Below are 17500 nucleotides of genomic sequence, written 5' to 3' on the forward strand. Positions count from 1 at the left end.
GGGGCGGAGCCCAGGCTGCACGAGGCCTCTGATTCGCCCACGCGTATCCAGGCCCACACGGAGCGCCAGAGGAAGGCCCGCTCCATGATCATCCTGCAGGACTCGCCCACCCACCTGCCGCTAGACTCCGCCCCCGTCCCTGCCCCCGGGCCTAGCTCCTCCCCCCTGACCTCTCACCCCGCGGCGGAGCGCAGCCGGAGGCGTGGCCGGCCCGTGGAGAACCCCTACGCCAACGTGGGCCAGCAGGCTCCCTCCAAGCCCCAGCGCAGGAAATCCCCTCTGCTCAAACAGCTGCAGGTCAGGAGCATGACTGGGAGGCTAATGAACGCATGAATGAATGAATGAATGAATGAATGAATGATCTCTCACAAGATGATTATAGTTTCATTCTCATTCATATCTATCTATCTATCTATCCATCTATCTGTCTGTCTGTCTGTCTGTCTGTCTGTCTGTCTGTCTGTCTGTCTGTCTGTCTGTCTGTCTGTCTGTCTGTCTATCTATCTATCTATCTATCTATCTATCTATCTATCTATCTATCTAGGTGGAGGAAGGGGGAGGAGCCAGCCCCACCCGGGCGGAGCTGTACCAGCAGCAGGTTCTCTCTGAGCGTGCTCGGATCCAGGCCACGCCCCCTCAGGGCCGCCGCTCCTCCCTCTTCCTCTCTGTGGAGGGGGCGGGGTCAGAGCCCGCCGGCCCCCCCCTCCTGACCCAGTCCCACTCCATGGACGACCTGGGGGAGCTGCCTCCGCCCATCCCGGTGCTCTCGCCCTCGCCCTCCCCCCACGGGTCCACCTTCCTGCACCCGCTGACCGGCAAGCCCCTGGACCCCTCCTCCCCGCTGGCGCTGGCCCTGGCGGCGCGGGAACGGGCGCTCACCGCTCGCACGCCGAGCCCGGAGCCCCGCCCCAAACGCGCCACGCCCCCCCATACCAGCCCGGAGCTGCGGCACAAACGCATGACCCCGCCCCTCTTCGCTGACGGACAGGTGGAGCGGCCGGAGACGGAGGGGGGGGCCACCTCCCCTGCCGTCCCCTCCCCCGAGCGCTGGAGGCCCGCCCCCCTCCCTGCCGCCAGTCAGGTGACCATCAGCGTGACCAGTGAGAGCCCGTCGCCGCCCATCCACATGGAACCCCTGCGCCAGGCGGAGAGGAGGCGGAGTCTGACGGTGGGCAGCTCGGAGGAAGAGGGCGGGGCTTACACTGTGACCCTGCCCCCCGCGCTGCTCTCGTCCAGCGACGAGGAGACGAGGGAGGAGCTGCGCAGGATCGGCGTGGTGACCCCGCCCCCGGCCTTCGCCCCGCCCCCCGCCGTCCCCCTCGGCTTGACTCCGCGGCGACCGTTGCCAGGCGAGGGGGGTGGGGGAGGAGGGGGGGAGTCGGCACCGGACTCCGGGGTGGAGGAGGGGGAGGACCGGAGCGCCAGCGACCCCCACCTGGACGCCGCCACCTCGCCCGGCAGCGCCTCCGCCGCCTCCCCAGACCCGCCCCAGTCCTGCCCCAGCCCCGGGGCCCCCCCCGGGACCCCCCCCGACCCCCCGGGCCTGAGGCCCCGGCTGCGCTCTCCCCTGGGCCGGGGCCGCTCGGCCCTCAGGGACCCCCTGCTGAAGCAGTCGTCTGACAGCGAGCTGCTCCCCAGCGCCAGCCCCGGCGCCCGGCCGCCCCGCTACCTGTTCCAGCGGCGCTCCAAGCTGTGGGGGGGGGAGCCGGGCGAGGCGCGGCCCAGGCAGAGCAGCCCCGAGGAGGGCCGGCAGCAGGGCCTGGGGGGGCAGGGCCTGGGGGGGCAGGGCCTGGGGGGGCAGGGCCTGGAGCTGGCCTCGCGCCTGCAGCTGCTCAGCAAGGACACGCACTCGCTGGGGGAGGAGCCTGCGCCGCTCGACCCCGGTAGGAGGTCGCCCGTGGGCGGAGCCAGGTAGGTCTTCCCTGTGTAACAGCCAATCACACTTCAGCTAGATGTATGGCACAAGGATGGGTTAAAACGTCATACTTCTAGTATGGGTTAGCTTGAGTTATCTATGGTCTAACTAGTTACCTAGTATGAGTTATCTATGGTCTAACTAGTTATCTAGTATGAGTTATCTATGGTCTAACTCGTTAACAGGCATGAGTTAACTCTGGGTTAACTAGTATGGGTTAACTAGTATGGGTTAACTAGTATGGGTTAACTAGCATAGATTAACGATGGATTAACAAGCATAGATTAATTATGGATTAACTAGTATGGATTAACTATGAATTAACTGGCCTGGGTTAACTAGTATGGGTTAACTAGTATGGATTGACTAGTATGGGTGAACTAGTATGGATTAACTAGTATGGATTGACTAGTATGGGTGAACTAGTATGGATTAACTAGTATGGGTGAACTAGTATGGGTGAACTAGTATGGGTGAACTAGTATGGGTGAACAAGTATGGGTGAACTAGTATGGATTAACTAGTATGGGTGAACTAGTATGGATTAACTAGTATGGGTGAACTAGTATGGATTAACTAGTATGGATTAACTAGTATGGGTGAACTAGTATGGGTGAACTAGTATGGATTAACTAGTATGGATTAACAAGTATGGGTGAACTAGTATGTATTAACTAGTATGGGTGAACTAGTATGGATTAACTAGTATGGGTGAACTAGTATGGGTGAACTAGTATGGATTAACTAGTATGGATTAACTAGTATGGATTAACTAGTATGGGTGAACTAGTATGGGTGAACTAGTATGGATTAACTAGTATGGATTAACTAGTATGGATTAACTAGTATGGGTGAACTAGTATGGGTGAACTAGTATGGATAAGCCAGATATCAGTGTGTGTTTCTCTGTATCTTGCAGATGTGTCCAGGACAGAGGAGACAGTAAAGCATAGATTTTTAGCTCTCTGGTAAAAACCGCCTCCTCAACTTCTCTAACTACCCCCCCAACCCTAACTACCCCAGCTCTCTAACTACCCCACAGTTCTAAACACCCCAGCCTAACTACCCCCAGCTCTCTAACTACCCCCCAGTTCTAAACACCCCAACCCTAACTACCCCAGCTCTCTAACTACCCCCCAGTTCTAAACACCCCAACCCTAACTACCCCAGCTCTCTAACTACCCCCCAGTTCTAAACACCCCAACCCTAACTACCCCAGCTCTCTAACTACCCCCCAGTTCTAAACACCACAGCCCTAACTACCCCCCAGTTCTAAACACCCCATTCCTAACTACCCCAGCTCTCTAACTACCCCCCAGTTCTAAACACCCCAGCCCTAACTACCCCCAGCTCTCTAACTACCCCCCAGTTCTAAACACCCCAGCCTAACTACCCCCAGCTCTCTAACTACCCCCCAGTTCTAAACACCCCAACCCTAACTACCCCAGCTCTCTAACTACCCCCCAGTTCTAAACACCCCAGTCCTAACTACCCCCAGCTCTCTAACTACCCCCCAGTTCTAAACACCCCAGCCCTAACTACCCCCAGCTCTCTAACTACCCCCCAGTTCTAAACACCCCAGCCTAACTACCCCAGCTCTCTAACTACCCCCCAGTTCTAAACACCCCAGCCCTAACTACCCCAGCTCTCTAACTACCCCCCAGTTCTAAACACCCCAGCCCTAACTACCCCCAGCTCTCTAACTACCCCCCAGTTCTAAACACCCCAGCCTAACTACCCCAGCTCTCTAACTACCCCCCAGTTCTAAACACCCCAGCCCTAACTACCCCCCAGTTCTAAACACCCCATTCCTAACTACCCCTAGCCCTAACTACCCCCAGCTCTAACTACCCCTAGCCCTAAGCACCCCAGCTCTCTAACTACCCCTAGCCCTAACTACCCCTCTCTGTCTAGGAGGACTGGGGTTCTACTGCCCCAGCCCTAACCATAACTGCTCAAACCTTCTGCATCCACCCTCTTGTCTGTGCCACCTGTCTGATGGCTGTGTGATTGGCTGTGTGCCGTCTTTGCTGCCGTATGATTGGTTATGCTGGAGCACTAACCACACCCACAGCTCAGGGGGAGACTAGTTCTGCTGGATTATCTGTCCTGTTTGATCAACTGTCATGTTGATGGAGCTAAAGATTCCTCTCCCCCCTTCGCTCTCTCCCTCCCTCTCTCTCTCCCTTTCTCCCTCCCTCTCTCCATCCCTCACTCTCTCTCCGTCCTTCTCTCTCTCTCCCTCTCCATCCCTCTCTCCCTCCCTCTCTCCCTCCCTCTCTCCATCCCTCACTCTCTCTCCGTCCTTCTCTCTCTCTCCCTCTCCATCCCTCTCCCTTCCTCTCTCTCTCTCCCTCCATCTCTCTCCCTCTCTCTCTCTCTCCCTCCCTCTCTCCCTCCCTCTCTCTCTCTCTCTCCCTCTCTCTCTCCCTCCATCTCTCCCCAGGTTATTCAGTAGTCTCGGGGAACTGAACACCATTTCCCAGAGGGCCTATGGCACCACCTTCACCATCAGACCAGGAAGTCGTTATCCCGTCACCCGCCGCAGCCCGAGCCCCTCCCCCTCCCCCTCTGAGAGGCCGGAGGGCCTGGGGCCTGGGCGGGGCTTCGGGCTAGGCTCCTCCCACCAGCACACCATCCTGAAGTCCTCCAGCCTCAGCCTCCCGTCCGAGCCCAAGGAGGTGCGCTTCGTGATGCGCAGCGCCAGCGCCCGGACGCGTTCGCGCTCCCGCTCGCCGTCGCCCTCCCCCCACGCCTCGCCCTGCCCCTCCCCCGTGCTGGGCGCCCCGCTGCTGGCCCTGCGGCCGTGGCGGCAGCGCCCCCTGGCGTTGTGGAGCAAGTACGACGTGGGGGACTGGCTGGAGAGCGTGGGCCTGGCCGAGCACCGCGCACGCTTCCAGGAGCACGAGATCGAGGGCTCCCACCTGCCCGCCCTCACCAAGGACGACTTCGCCGAGCTGGGCGTCACGCGCGTCGGACACCGCATGAACATCGAGAGAGCCCTCCGACTGCTGCTGGAGAGCTGAGTCCTGACCTTCGACCCCTGAGCATAACCCTGACCTTACTACTGTCCCTGACTCTGACCCTCACCCCGACCTTTGCCCTAACCTTCGTCTTAACCCCTGACCCTAGGTCTGGTGCTCAGAGAAGGCCCGTGTTCCAAAGACAGCTTCCTGAGGAGTCAAGTATCGAGACAAGAAAAATACCAAGAAAAATACCTCCTCCATCTCAGCATTTTCCAATATATGAAATCACTTTTTATCTTTAACATTAGTGGTTTATGAGAGGATATGTTGACGAGTTTGTTCACTCTTACAGTGGTGAAGTGTGTGGTAATGTGGACACATTTACGTTCTCCAGCTGAACAACCCATTTAGACATTATTTCATAAACTGTCAGGATGAGCAAGACTACACATTTAGCACACGTAATGTGTGTGTGTGTGTGTGTGTGTGTGTGTGTGTGTGTGTGTGTGTGTGTGTGTGCGCGCATGTCTGACAACCTGTTTTCCGAGGCATATTATGTTTTGGCCCTTCATGGCGCTTGCTTCTGGTAAATCCACCGGTCGGGTGAGAGTGAAACTGTGTCGACCTCACCACATCCAGACAGCAGGACCTCACCACATCTAGACAGCAGGACCTCACCACATCCAGACAAAAGGACCTCACCACATCCAGACAGCAGGACCTCACCACATCCAGACAGCAGGACCTCACCACATCTAGACAGCAGGACCTCACCACATCCAGACAGCAGGACCTCACCACATCCAGACAGCAGGTGGCGCTGCAGGGCCATACGCCTCATCTCATCCTCCAGTATTCGTGACTTGGTGATGATTATAGGGAGACTCTTCAATGATTTCATGAAGATTTATTGATGAATGAATTCATGAAGATTTATTGATGAATGAATTCATAAAGATATCAATAAATTCATGGATATTTTTCAATGATTTCATGGAGATTTATCAATGAATTCACGCATATCTATAAATGATTTCATGGAGATTTATCAATGATTTGATGGAAGTATACCTATGAGTTCATGATGATTTTTGGTGATTTCATGGCAATTAGTGGCTATTTCCTAATAACATAGTGATGATTTCATGATGATGTAGTGATAAGTTGATGAGTGTGTTCTTTCAGGAAGTCCTCTCAAGTACCCATGGAGACCGATGTGTACATGGGGTCCTATCAACTTCAAGCAATGTAGATAGCTGTTTGCAGCCTTGTTTTCTAATGTAACAAAGCTATCTGCAGGATTTTTATACGTCCATATCACACACCCTAGTGAGAGTGGGCTCCTTTTGGACAAGGTTTCGCTCAGAAGACGGTGCTATCTCATAGAAGCCATGTGTACAGACTCACACCAACCCTGAACCTACCACACTAACACCGACCCAGTCCTGAACCTACCACACTAACACCGACCCAACCCTGAACCTACCACACTAACACAACCCTGAACCTACCACACTAACACCGACCCAACCCTGAACCTACCACACTAACACCGACCCAACCCTGAACCTACCACACTAACACCGACCCAGTCCTGAACCTACCACACTAACACCGACCCAACCCTGAACCAACCACACTAACACAACCCTGAACCTACCACACTAACACCGACCCAACCCTGAACCTACCACACTAACACCGACCCAACCCTGAACCTACCACACTAACACAACCCTGAACCTACCACACTAACACCGACCCAACCCTGAACCAACCACACTAACACAACCCTGAACCTACCACACTAACACCGACCCAGTCCTGAACCTACCACACTAACACCGACCCAACCCTGAACCTACCACACTAACACAACCCTGAACCTACCACACTAACACCGACCCAACCCTGAACCTACCACACTAACACCGACCCAACCCTGAACCTACCACACTAACACCGACCCAGTCCTGAACCTACCACACTAACACCGACCCAACCCTGAACCTACCACACTAACACAACCCTGAACCTACCACACTAACACCGACCCAACCCTGAACCTACCACACTAACACTGACCCAACCCTGAACCTACCACACTAACACAACCCTGAACCTACCACACTAACACCGACCCAACCCTGAACCTACCACACTAACACTGACCCAACCCTGAACCTACCACACTAACACAACCCTGAACCTACCACACTAACACCGACCCAACCCTGAACCTACCACACTAACACAACCCTGAACCTACCACACTAACACCGACCCAACCCTGAACCTACCACACTAACACAACCCTGAACCTACCACACTAACACCGACCCAACCCTGAACCTACCACACTAACACCGACCCAACCCTGAACCTACCACACTAACACAACCCTGAACCTACCACACTAACACCGACCCAACCCTGAACCTACCACACTAACACCGACCCAGTCCTGAACCTACCACACTAACACCGACCCAACCCTGAACCTACCACACTAACACAACCCTGAACCTACCACACTAACACCGACCCAACCCTGAACCTACCACACTAACACCGACCCAACCCTGAACCTACCACACTAACACCGACCCAACCCTGAACCTACCACACTAACACCGACCCAACCCTGAACCTACCACACTAACACAACCCTGAACCAACCACACTAACACCGACCCAACCCTGAACCTACCACACTAACACAACCCTGAACCTACCACACTAACACCGACCCAACCCTGAACCTACCACACTAACACCGACCCAACCCTGAACCTACCACACTAACACGGACCCAACCCTGAACCAACCACACTAACACCGACCCAACCCTGAACCTACCACACTAACACAACCCTGAACCAACCACACTAACACCGACCCAACCCTGAACCAACCACACTAACACCGACCCAACCCTGAACCTACCACACTAACACCGACCCAACCCTGAACCTACCAGGAGGCCAAACCTCAACCTTGAACCTATCACAGAGCCAGATATTGTAAACCCAACACTAAACCCACACCTGATTAGCCTTGAAGCTCTATCCGAGGTTGCCATGGTTCCTACATGGTTCCTTCCTCCTTCCTGCCTCACTACAGCTACCTGGTGACCCATCCTGCTGTTCACTCCATCACACAGAGAACACTGAGAGTGGGCGGAGCCACAGAGAACACTGAGAGTGGGAGTTGCCATTCAAGGACAGGTTGCCAGCGCAGCTGCTGGGGATTCTGGGAAGGCCAGTGTGAAGGGAGCTGACTTGCTTTATTCAAGTCTCTGTTGCCGGATCATTTGTTTGGTTTTAGAATTGGAGATATGGATGTTCCTCCACTGTTCTGGGTAGAACGTGAATGTTCCTCCACTGCTCTGGGTAGAACGTGAATGTTCCTCTACTGTTCTGGGTAGAACGTGAATGTTCCTCTACTGTTCTGGGTAGAACGTGAATGTTCCTCCACGGCTCTGGGTAGAACGTGAATGTTCCTCTACTACTCTGGGTAGAAAGTGAATGTTCCTCCACTGCTCTGGGTAGAACGTGAATGTTCCTCCACTGCTCTGGGTAGAACGTGAATGTTCCTCTACTACTCTGGGTAGAACGTGAATGTTCCTCCACTGTTCGGGGTAGAACGTGAATGTTCCTCTACTACTCTGGGTAGAACGTGAATGTTCCTCCACTGCTCTGGGTAGAACGTGAATGTTCCTCCACTGTTCGGGGTAGAATGAAGCCCTTGGTTGGGCTGTAGGCCTGTTCACTGTACTCAGCACACACAGACAAACGATGCTCTCTGACTCTGAACCAGAATAAGACGTATTCATTGGCCAAAGATCCCATCCTCATAGAAGAGCGTTTCCACCAATCAGATCTAGCTCTCAGAGCTGGGAGGAGTCTGTGTGGTCTCCATGGAAATACCAGGGGGACTGACCAACCAACTGCCTTATAAGGGCTGGCACTTTGTTCTGTGATCGCCATGGGTACGGAGGTGAACCTCTGCAACCTCCATGACTAATCAGGTTCCATCGAGCTAGAGCTGTGATTGGACAGGTACAGGTTGATCGATCAACCAATCAAGCATTATACATCCATGTATTTAGATAGATACTTTGCTTCCTTTGGGGGGAAATTGGCGTTAGCCAATCAGACTGAAGTCTTGTGGAGCTAGATGGTGACAGAGTTCAAGTGGAACGAGGCAGGACTATCCACTCATTGTGCTTCTACAGCAACAACATGGTTACTTGCAGTATCAGCAGTGTGCATCTCCTCACAGGTGTGTGTGTCTAACCTAGCGCTTAGCATCCCATATGGGAGGGGCTGCTTATCAAGGTCGCTGCACTACTAACCCAAAGTGAACCTTAGTAGCCCTGCAACTCTAACCAATCTATCCCAATTTGTTCTTATAACCCTAAAAAGACATCACTGCTCTGAACTAAAGTACCAGCACAGGAAGAGAGCCTGTCCCCATTTATGACATAATTATATTCTATACTATATTGAATAGGCTACGGGAAAACAAATTATACCACCTGACAATCAAATCAAATTGCGCTCTTCCCCATGATCCGGAGGTTTAGTTGTATACTGCGTTACAGCGCCCTCTGCTGGACGTTTAGAATGGCACAGCTGATTGTAACGATGTGGTGTTCCGATCATCTGATCCAGTGATGATGATCATGATGATGATGATGTTGTGTGTAAATGTCTTCTTACTTTTGATGAATGTCCATTCATTGAGTCACTCACCTGTATCTTAGGCAAATAACCGTGTACAGTTTGTTTGACAGTAAGCGGTTGGTGATGGAATATGTATTCTTATGTTAAAGGTTCATAGGTAATAAAGAGCCATTTACCCAGCGCCCCTCACGGGGGCGTGACGTAGACACACCTGAAAACAACCGGCGTGTTGAATGTGTGACAAACTTTCTAATAAACTGCTAGGTTATTTACTATCACTACTGAGTTTTGTATTGGGTGTTTTGACTAGGCTACGCTGTCTATAGTTTGGAGGCTGAATGTTTGTTTTGAAAGCGCAAACATCGTCATCAATTCAACTGATAACCCTGAGCTCGTGCACTGTGGGGCATCTCACAGCTGGGATGTACCGAGGCGGCGCGTGAGATGTGTTCTAGTGGTGCGTTCGTTTGTGGTCGGAGGTGGCAAGTCGCAAGTGGCAAAATACCTACCTCCGACCTGTGTGCATTCAAGCTATATACCATTATATCACAGTTACCTAGTTATATCTATATACCATTATATCACAGTTACCTAGTTATATCTATATACCATTATATCACAGTTACCTAGTTATATCTATATACCATTATATCACAGTTACCTAGTTATATCTATATACCATTATATCACAGTTACCTAGTTATATCTATATACCATTATATCAGTTACCTAGTTATATCTATATACCATTATATCAGTTACCTAGTTATATCTATATACCATTATATCAGTTACCTAGTTATATCTAGTGCATTCGAGCAACTGGGGGCTGAGAAACATATCCGAATTTGCGACGAGGAAGTGCGAGTTCATGAGGTGTTTTATTTAATCATTCCTAGTAGCAAGTCGCAATTTGCCACCTCCCAGTTATAAACGAACGCACCATATGAAACTTGAGTTAATGACTGACCGGCCCAGGCTCGTGACCACCGGGTCTCTCCCCGCGCGCAGTCGGTCGGTGTGTTTCAGGGAGAAGGACGCGTCTACGGGGAAAGCGCAGTGAACAGGCTACAGTGAAGGTAGGTTACTACTGAACCCCACAACGCTGCGTGTTGATTGTTGAAAAATGATGATTTTTATTGTTGAATTAGTTCAGGTCGTCTGTGTGAGCAGGGGTGCTCGAGGAAGGGTCCGGCAGGTCGGTCCTTCACTGCGAGGTCAGGACAGAAAAGAGCCGGGACCGGTTCCATCGACTAACTTAGGCTACTTGTATTAGGCTACCCCCCAGATTTAGGCTTGATTTTAAAATTACATATATGCCTAACAGAGATAAGATATGGGTACAACCATTAAGATGCGTTTGAGACCATCAACACCTGCGCGTGTGTTGTGTTTCTAGTGATCCAGCCTCGAGGATGGCGCACGCGCAGAGCCTGTCCACGTTCCCGGAGCTGATCCGGAAGAAACGGGACGGAGGAGAGCTGAGCGCGCGGGAGATAAGAGACTTCGTCCAGGGTGTCAAGTTCAAGACCATCCAGGAAAGCCAGATTGGTGGGCGCCCCCCCCCCCCACACACACACACACATACACACCTACACACACATGCTGTCCGTGCTTGATCTGTGGTAACCTGATTTATCTTATCTGGGCTCGAACCCTCCACATCTCCCTACGACCTCCACCACCTCTGGAGATGGCTGTGTGTGTGTGTGTTTGTGTGTGTGTGTGTGTGTGTGTGTTTGTTTGTGTGTACATGAATGTGTGTGTGTGTGCGTGTGTGTGTAAATAACAGACTGGGACTAAACTTTAAACAACAAGTGTGTGTATGTGTGTGTGTGTGTGTGTGTGTGTGTGTGTGTGTGTACAGTACCTGGTTAAAGGGACCCAATTCAGATTTTTTGCTCAGGGATATCAGATCCGTTTCAGGCCTCAATCATAATTATGTGGGAATAAATCAGCCCAGTAAGCAAAATTGCGTTGAAAAGACTTTGCCCGACGTCTATTCTACCTCCGGTTTTGGTTGAAAGTGAAAGGTGAAAAGAGTAGTTTTCAGGTCGTTGAAAAGACGTTGTTTTCAGGTCAATTGATGGATGTCCTGCTTTTGAGGTTTTGCTTTTGTTTTCGTTGAAAGTGAAAGTTGAAAAGAGCTTTTCCTTTTGTTTCAACGACTTACAAAACAACCTGAACCACACCCAGTACACACACCAGCATAGAACCACACCCAGTACACACACCAGCATAGAACCACACCCAGTACACACACCAGCATAGAACCACACCCAGTACACACCAGCATAGAACCACACCCAGTACACACACCAGCATAGAACCACACCCAGTACACACCAGCATAGAACCACACCCAGTAAACACCAGCATAGAACCACACCCAGTACACACACCAGCATAGAACCACACCCAGTACACACACCAGCATAGAACCACACCCAGTACACACCAGCATAGAACCACACCCAGTACACACACCAGCATAGAACCACACCCAGTACACACCAGCATAGAACCACACCCAGTACACACACCAGCATAGAACCACACCCAGTACACACACCAGCATAGAACCACACCCAGTACACACACCAGCATAGAACCACACCCAGTACACACCAGCATAGAACCACACCCAGTACACACCAGCATAGAACCACACCCAGTACACACCAGCATAGAACCACACCCAGTACACACACCAGCATAGAACCACACCCAGTACACACACCAGCATAGAACCACACCCAGTACACACCAGCATAGAACCACACCCAGTACACACCAGCATAGAACCACACCCAGTACACACACCAGCATAGAACCACACACAGCACACACACCAGCATAGAACCACACACAGCACACACCAGCATAGAACCACACCCAGTACACACACCAGCATAGAACCAGATACAGCACACATACCAGCATAGAACCACACACAGCACACACACCAGCATAGAACCACACCCAGTACACACACCAGCATAGAACCACACACAGCACACACACCAGCATAGAACCAGATACAGCACACATACCAGCATAGAACCACACACCAGCATAGAACCAGCTCTGGGCTGCGCTGCAGTGCTGGAACCACCTTCTCTGTGCTGGAGCCTAAGCATGTGGCCCCTGTGCTCTGGGCTGGAGCCTAAGCATGTGGCCCCTGTGCTCTGGGCTGGAGCCTAAGCATGTGGCCCCTGTGCTCTGGGCTGGAGCCTAAGCATGTGGCCCCTGTGCTCTGGGCTGGAGCCTAAGCATGTGGCCCCTGTGCTCTGGGCTGCACTGCAGCCCTGGAACCACCTCCTCCTGATCTTCCAGGCGTGTGCTTGAGGTGCTCCCCAACAGCCAGCCCAATCATGTGGTCTGTGGTCTTACCATCCCCCTTCTTGACTGCAGCTGTAACACCAAAAGACATACATATAGTTATATTACACAAAACATGCTTTCTGCAACTTATGTACTAGCAGAGTTTCTCAGAGGAAAAAGAGGTTTACGCCATTCTTCCAAGATGACAAAAGTTCCCATTATGCTGATTGGCTGAAGGAGTTAGTCTGTAATGGCTAGTATTCCCACTCACTGAAATAGTTTGAGATCGATGGTAGTCCAGACTATCTTTGAGATCGATGGTAGTCCAGACTATCTTTGAGATCGATGGTAGTCCAGACTATCTTTGAGATCGATGGTAGTCCAGACTATCTTTGAGATCGATGGTAGTCCAGACTATCTTTGGAGAGAAACGGAATGTGAGCTTGCTAGATCAGTCATGCCTCATAGCTGAAAATGAATTAAGATTAGGATATGGACAGTGTGAACTAGGGCTCGAATTTATCAAGCATCTCAGAGTAGGAGTGCTGATCTAGGATCTGTTGTCCCTTTTGAATGAAATCATATGGAGTGGTGGGGCCCTGGTCCTAGATCAGCACTCCTACTCTGACCCTGGTCACTCTTGTTTCACAACAGGATGCGAAAGTGGTGTGGTGGCCGCGACTCCGCCCCCTCAGGTCAAAACCATTCAGGGACAGTGTACCACTCACCGGGCCACCCACTGGCAAAGACCGTGTGTCTCCAGCCCACTCTGAGGCCGAGTTGTGGGGTTTGTGGCGTGGATAGTGGCGTGCTGGCCAGACTCCGCCCCCTCGGGTCAGAGCCAGTCAGGAACAGTGTAGCTCTCTCTGGGCCACACTCCCGCACCCACCGGGGAAGACCGTGTGTCTCTAGCCCACTCTGAGGCCGAGTTGTGGGGTTCGTGGCGTGGATAGTGGCGTGATGGCGAGACTCCGCCCCCCGAGTTGTGGCTCACATCCGTTGTGTTGTGGCCGGTTTGTGTTGTGGCCGGTTTGTGTTGTGTTGTGGCCGGTTTGTGTTCTGTTTGGCCGTTTTTTTGATTGATTAATTGATTGATTGATTATACTGTACTTTATTGTCCCCGTGGGGAAACTTGTCTAAGAAAAACACTTAGAAGCAAACCAGTACCTCCGGCCCGAGTCGCTACAGAGCAGCGCCAGTGGCCGGTTTGTGTTGCGTTGTCACCTTTTTGATGCGTTGTCACTTTTTTTAATGCTTTGGCCCTTTTTTTCATGCGTTGTCACTTTTTTTTGATGCGTCGTCACTTTTTTTTAATGCGTTGTCACTTTTTTTGATGCATTGTCACTTTTTTTGATGCATTGCCACTTTTTTGATGTGTTGTGTTGTGACACTTCAGGGCCACCGTAGGTTCAGCACCAGTGGCCAGGTAGTCAACGGTGTGTACCGCCCCTTCCTGGTTGCCCGGGCAACGCTCTCCCCCAGCTGTGCACAATTCCCCAATCAAGCCCAACCAGAGCACTCCCCAGCTGAGACCATGTGGCTAACGAGCTGCCGTCAGGCGGACTGTGCAGAAGTCGTTAGTCTGAGGGCGTATTCACATATGTTAGTGCACCATTGATGCACACCGAAAGCGAAAGTGATACATTGTTTTCATTTCTCAGCTACTGCGGTTCGCTTTCACACAGCACTTTCTTTACTCTGGTCCAAATGCAGCACCACAAGTCACATGAAAAGGCTCAGTGCTGTCATTGGTCAATATCTTTCTGGGGGCGGGTGCAAGAGGGTCATGAAAAACGTTTTAGGTCAAACGTGGCGTGCAAAAGGTAGTTGCGTCGGTCCGAGGTCGCACGCTTTCACACCATAACTGGTGCGCACAAGAATTCGGTTGAAGCCGCTCCGTGACCACCCCTTCTGGAGGGTCTCGGTGCGTCTGTTTTGGTGCACCTGAGTGAGATTGCTGTGTTCACACAGGCCTAAACGAAGCGCTCTCGGGCCCAAAGCTCAATTGGTGCGCACTAACTAGTGTCTGTGTGAATACACCCTCAGAAGCCATGCCGAATACCTGTGCGCTCTAGGACAAGGGAATCCCAGCCACCACCAGCCTGAACAAGGTTTTTGTTTACTTTGAAGAGTATTTTTTCTGTTTGTTAAAATAAATGCGGTAAAGGCGCTTACCTGACTCTCTGCCTGGACATTCGATTGCTGTGCTCCACCAATCAGACATCAGGTTGAGGAAAAAGGAGAAAACGCACACCGTAGTCTTGGAGAGGTGCATATAATGGGTGAAATATAGACTACTGGAAAAAGAAATGAAACCGCACACTCAAGCTCTCGATTCTGGGTGATTTAGTCTATCAGACAATGTTTCGGCCCAGCGGACTTTGTCAAAGTCTTGAAAGAGTCTTTCAAAAGACACAAGTCAAAAGACATAAGTCTTGAAAGTCTTTTCAAAAGACACAAATCAAAAGACTTTGACAAAGACCGCTGGGCCGAAACGTTGTCTTTTGGTTAAATCACCCATCATGGAAAGCTTGAGTGTGCGGTTTCATTTCTTTTTCATGAATCAGACATCTGCCAAGGCGACTGTCATAAGCGGACAGATTGGATCTTCCCTGTCATTGTGATTCACAGGTCATAGCGCGCGCGTCAATGTAGTCAGGGGCCTTAGGGCAATATAAGGGCCGTTTGGTTCAGAATCTTCGAAAAGCACCAAATTTGGCCCAGATGTTGTCCATACCATACTTAATCACATTTGGCGCCAAAATGGGCGCCCCTCGGGGCGGGCATATTGACAAAATCCAATATGGCTGCCACCCTAACAAAACAAAAAGGGTTAGAATCCTAAATGATACCACTTTTTAGGGGCTTCCTGGGTCGTAGATTCTGATGTTATTTCAATTATTTGAGGTCAGGTTTACCCCTCAAAGTTAGCATAAAGGTCGTTTTAGGGTTAAATCAAGTGTTTGTCATCCCAGATTCTACCTCCAAAAGAGTTTCTGTACATGTATATCACATTAGTGTATGTCACATTAGTTTGATATCTCATTATTTGATGTTTACCCCTCAAGGTCACTAAAGAAACCACTAAGGATTATATTCAGGAACAACTTTTATTGAAATAAAAGATCTGAACAGAGAGTGTGTGTGTGCATGTGTGTGTGTGTGTGTGTGTGTGTACAGGGGCCATGTTGATGGCCATCTGGCAGAAGGGGATGGTGGCGGAGGAGACCCATGTTCTGACGCAAGAAATGATGATGTCAGGGGAAGTGATGTCGTGGCCTACGGAGTGGGAGGGGCTTGTAGTGGACAAACACTCGACTGGCGGAGTTGGTGACAAAGTCAGCCTGGTGCTGGCGCCTGCCCTCGCCGCCTGTGGATGCAAGGTACCTGTCCTGTCCGTGTGTGTGTGTGTGTGTGTGTGTGTTTGTGTGCGTGTGAGTGAGTGTGAGTGTGAGTGTGTGTGTGTGTGTGGGTGTGTGACCAAGCCATGTCTTGGTTGACAGGTACCCATGATCAGTGGCAGAGGTCTGGCACACACAGGCGGCACACTGGACAAACTGGAGTCCATCCCTGGCTTCAACGTCCACCAGCCGGTACACAAGGTCAGACCAGCCCCTCTCTCTCACTCTCTCTCTCTCTCTCTCTCTCTCTCTCTCTCTCACTCTCTCACTCTCTTCCATCTGTCTCCCTCCTGTCTCTTCCTATCTCTCTCTCTCACTCTCTCTCTCTCTCTCTTCCATCTGTCTCCCTCCTGTCTCTCTCTCTCCTCTCTCCCTCTTCCATTTGTCTCCCTCCTGTCTCTTCCTATCTCTCTCTCTCCTCTCTCTCTCTTCCATCTGTCTCCCTCCTGTCTCTTCCTATCTCTCTCTCCTCTCTCTCTCTTCCATTTGTCTCCCTCCTGTCTCTTCCCATCTCTCTCTCTCCTCTCTCTCTCTTCCATCTGTCTCCCTCCTGTCTCTTCCTATCTCTCTCCTCCCTCTGTCTCTGTCTCTCTCACTCTCTCTCTTTCTCTTCCATTTGTCTCCCTCCTGTCTCTTCGTATCTCTCTCTCCTCCCTCCCTCTCTCTCTTTCTCTCTCTTTCTCTCTCTCTTCCATCTGTCTCCCTCCTGTCTCCTCCTATCTCCTGTCTCCTCCTATCTCTATCTCCTCTCTCCTCTCTATCTCCTCTCTCTCTCTCTCTCTCTCTCTCTCTCTCTCTCTCTCTCTCTCTATCATAAACACACAGTTTTCAAAGTAGAGCCTGTGAAGGTATTACTGTGTTAGCTAGCTGTAGTCTGAGCCTGTGATCTGATTGGTCCGTTGCCCTCAGCTGCAGCAAATCCTGGAGGAGGTGGGCTGTTGCATTGTGGGCCAGACAGACAGCCTGGTGCCGGCGGATAAGGTGATGTACGCCTTGAGGGACGCCACCGCCACTGTAGACAGCCTCCCACTCATCACAGGTAGGACTGTGTGTGTGTGTGTCTGTTTGTGTGTTTGTGTCTGTTTGTGTAGGTTTAGATGTGGATGTGTATGTAAGTGTACCATTTAAGACCTGTCTTCTGTGACCATTGTGTGTGTATGTGTGTGTATGTGTGTGTGTATGTGTGTGTGTGTGTGTGTGTGTGTG

General features: G+C 51.4%; 2 protein-coding genes across 7 annotated transcripts in view; both read left to right on the forward strand.

Annotated features, from left to right (window-relative positions):
* Positions 1–4941, forward strand: part of shank3b (SH3 and multiple ankyrin repeat domains 3b) — a gene marked incomplete at both ends in the record, with an annotated part of 33149 nt that extends 28208 nt beyond the window's left edge. Inside the window, 3 exons of the mRNA XM_084447794.1 lie at positions 1–297; positions 545–1911; positions 4362–4941. The exon at positions 1–297 is cut by the window's left edge and continues 215 nt beyond it. Of these exons, the coding sequence (XP_084303920.1) occupies positions 1–297; positions 545–1911; positions 4362–4941 (2244 nt within the window). The remainder of the gene's footprint in view (positions 298–544; positions 1912–4361) is intronic.
* A 5609-nt stretch (positions 4942–10550) lies between these two features.
* tymp (thymidine phosphorylase) overlaps positions 10551–17500 on the forward strand; it is a 23032-nt gene continuing 16082 nt past the window's right edge. For 5 of the 6 annotated variants that reach the window (XR_014630735.1, XR_014630736.1, XR_014630737.1 and 2 more), the window contains exons 1-5: positions 10551–10648; positions 10969–11120; positions 16074–16276; positions 16397–16495; positions 17204–17333. Coding sequence is in view for 3 of the 6 variants with exons in the window: in XM_084448077.1 (XP_084304203.1) it covers positions 10985–11120; positions 16074–16276; positions 16397–16495; positions 17204–17333 (568 nt within the window). In the remaining 3 variants the exon portion in view is untranslated. The remainder of the gene's footprint in view (positions 10649–10968; positions 11121–16073; positions 16277–16396; positions 16496–17203; positions 17334–17500) is intronic. The other variant, XM_084448076.1, reaches the window with a different exon arrangement.

This window comes from Borostomias antarcticus (genome assembly GCF_949987555.1).
Source record: "Borostomias antarcticus genome assembly, chromosome: 13".
NCBI classification, from domain to species: domain Eukaryota; kingdom Metazoa; phylum Chordata; class Actinopteri; order Stomiiformes; family Stomiidae; genus Borostomias; species Borostomias antarcticus.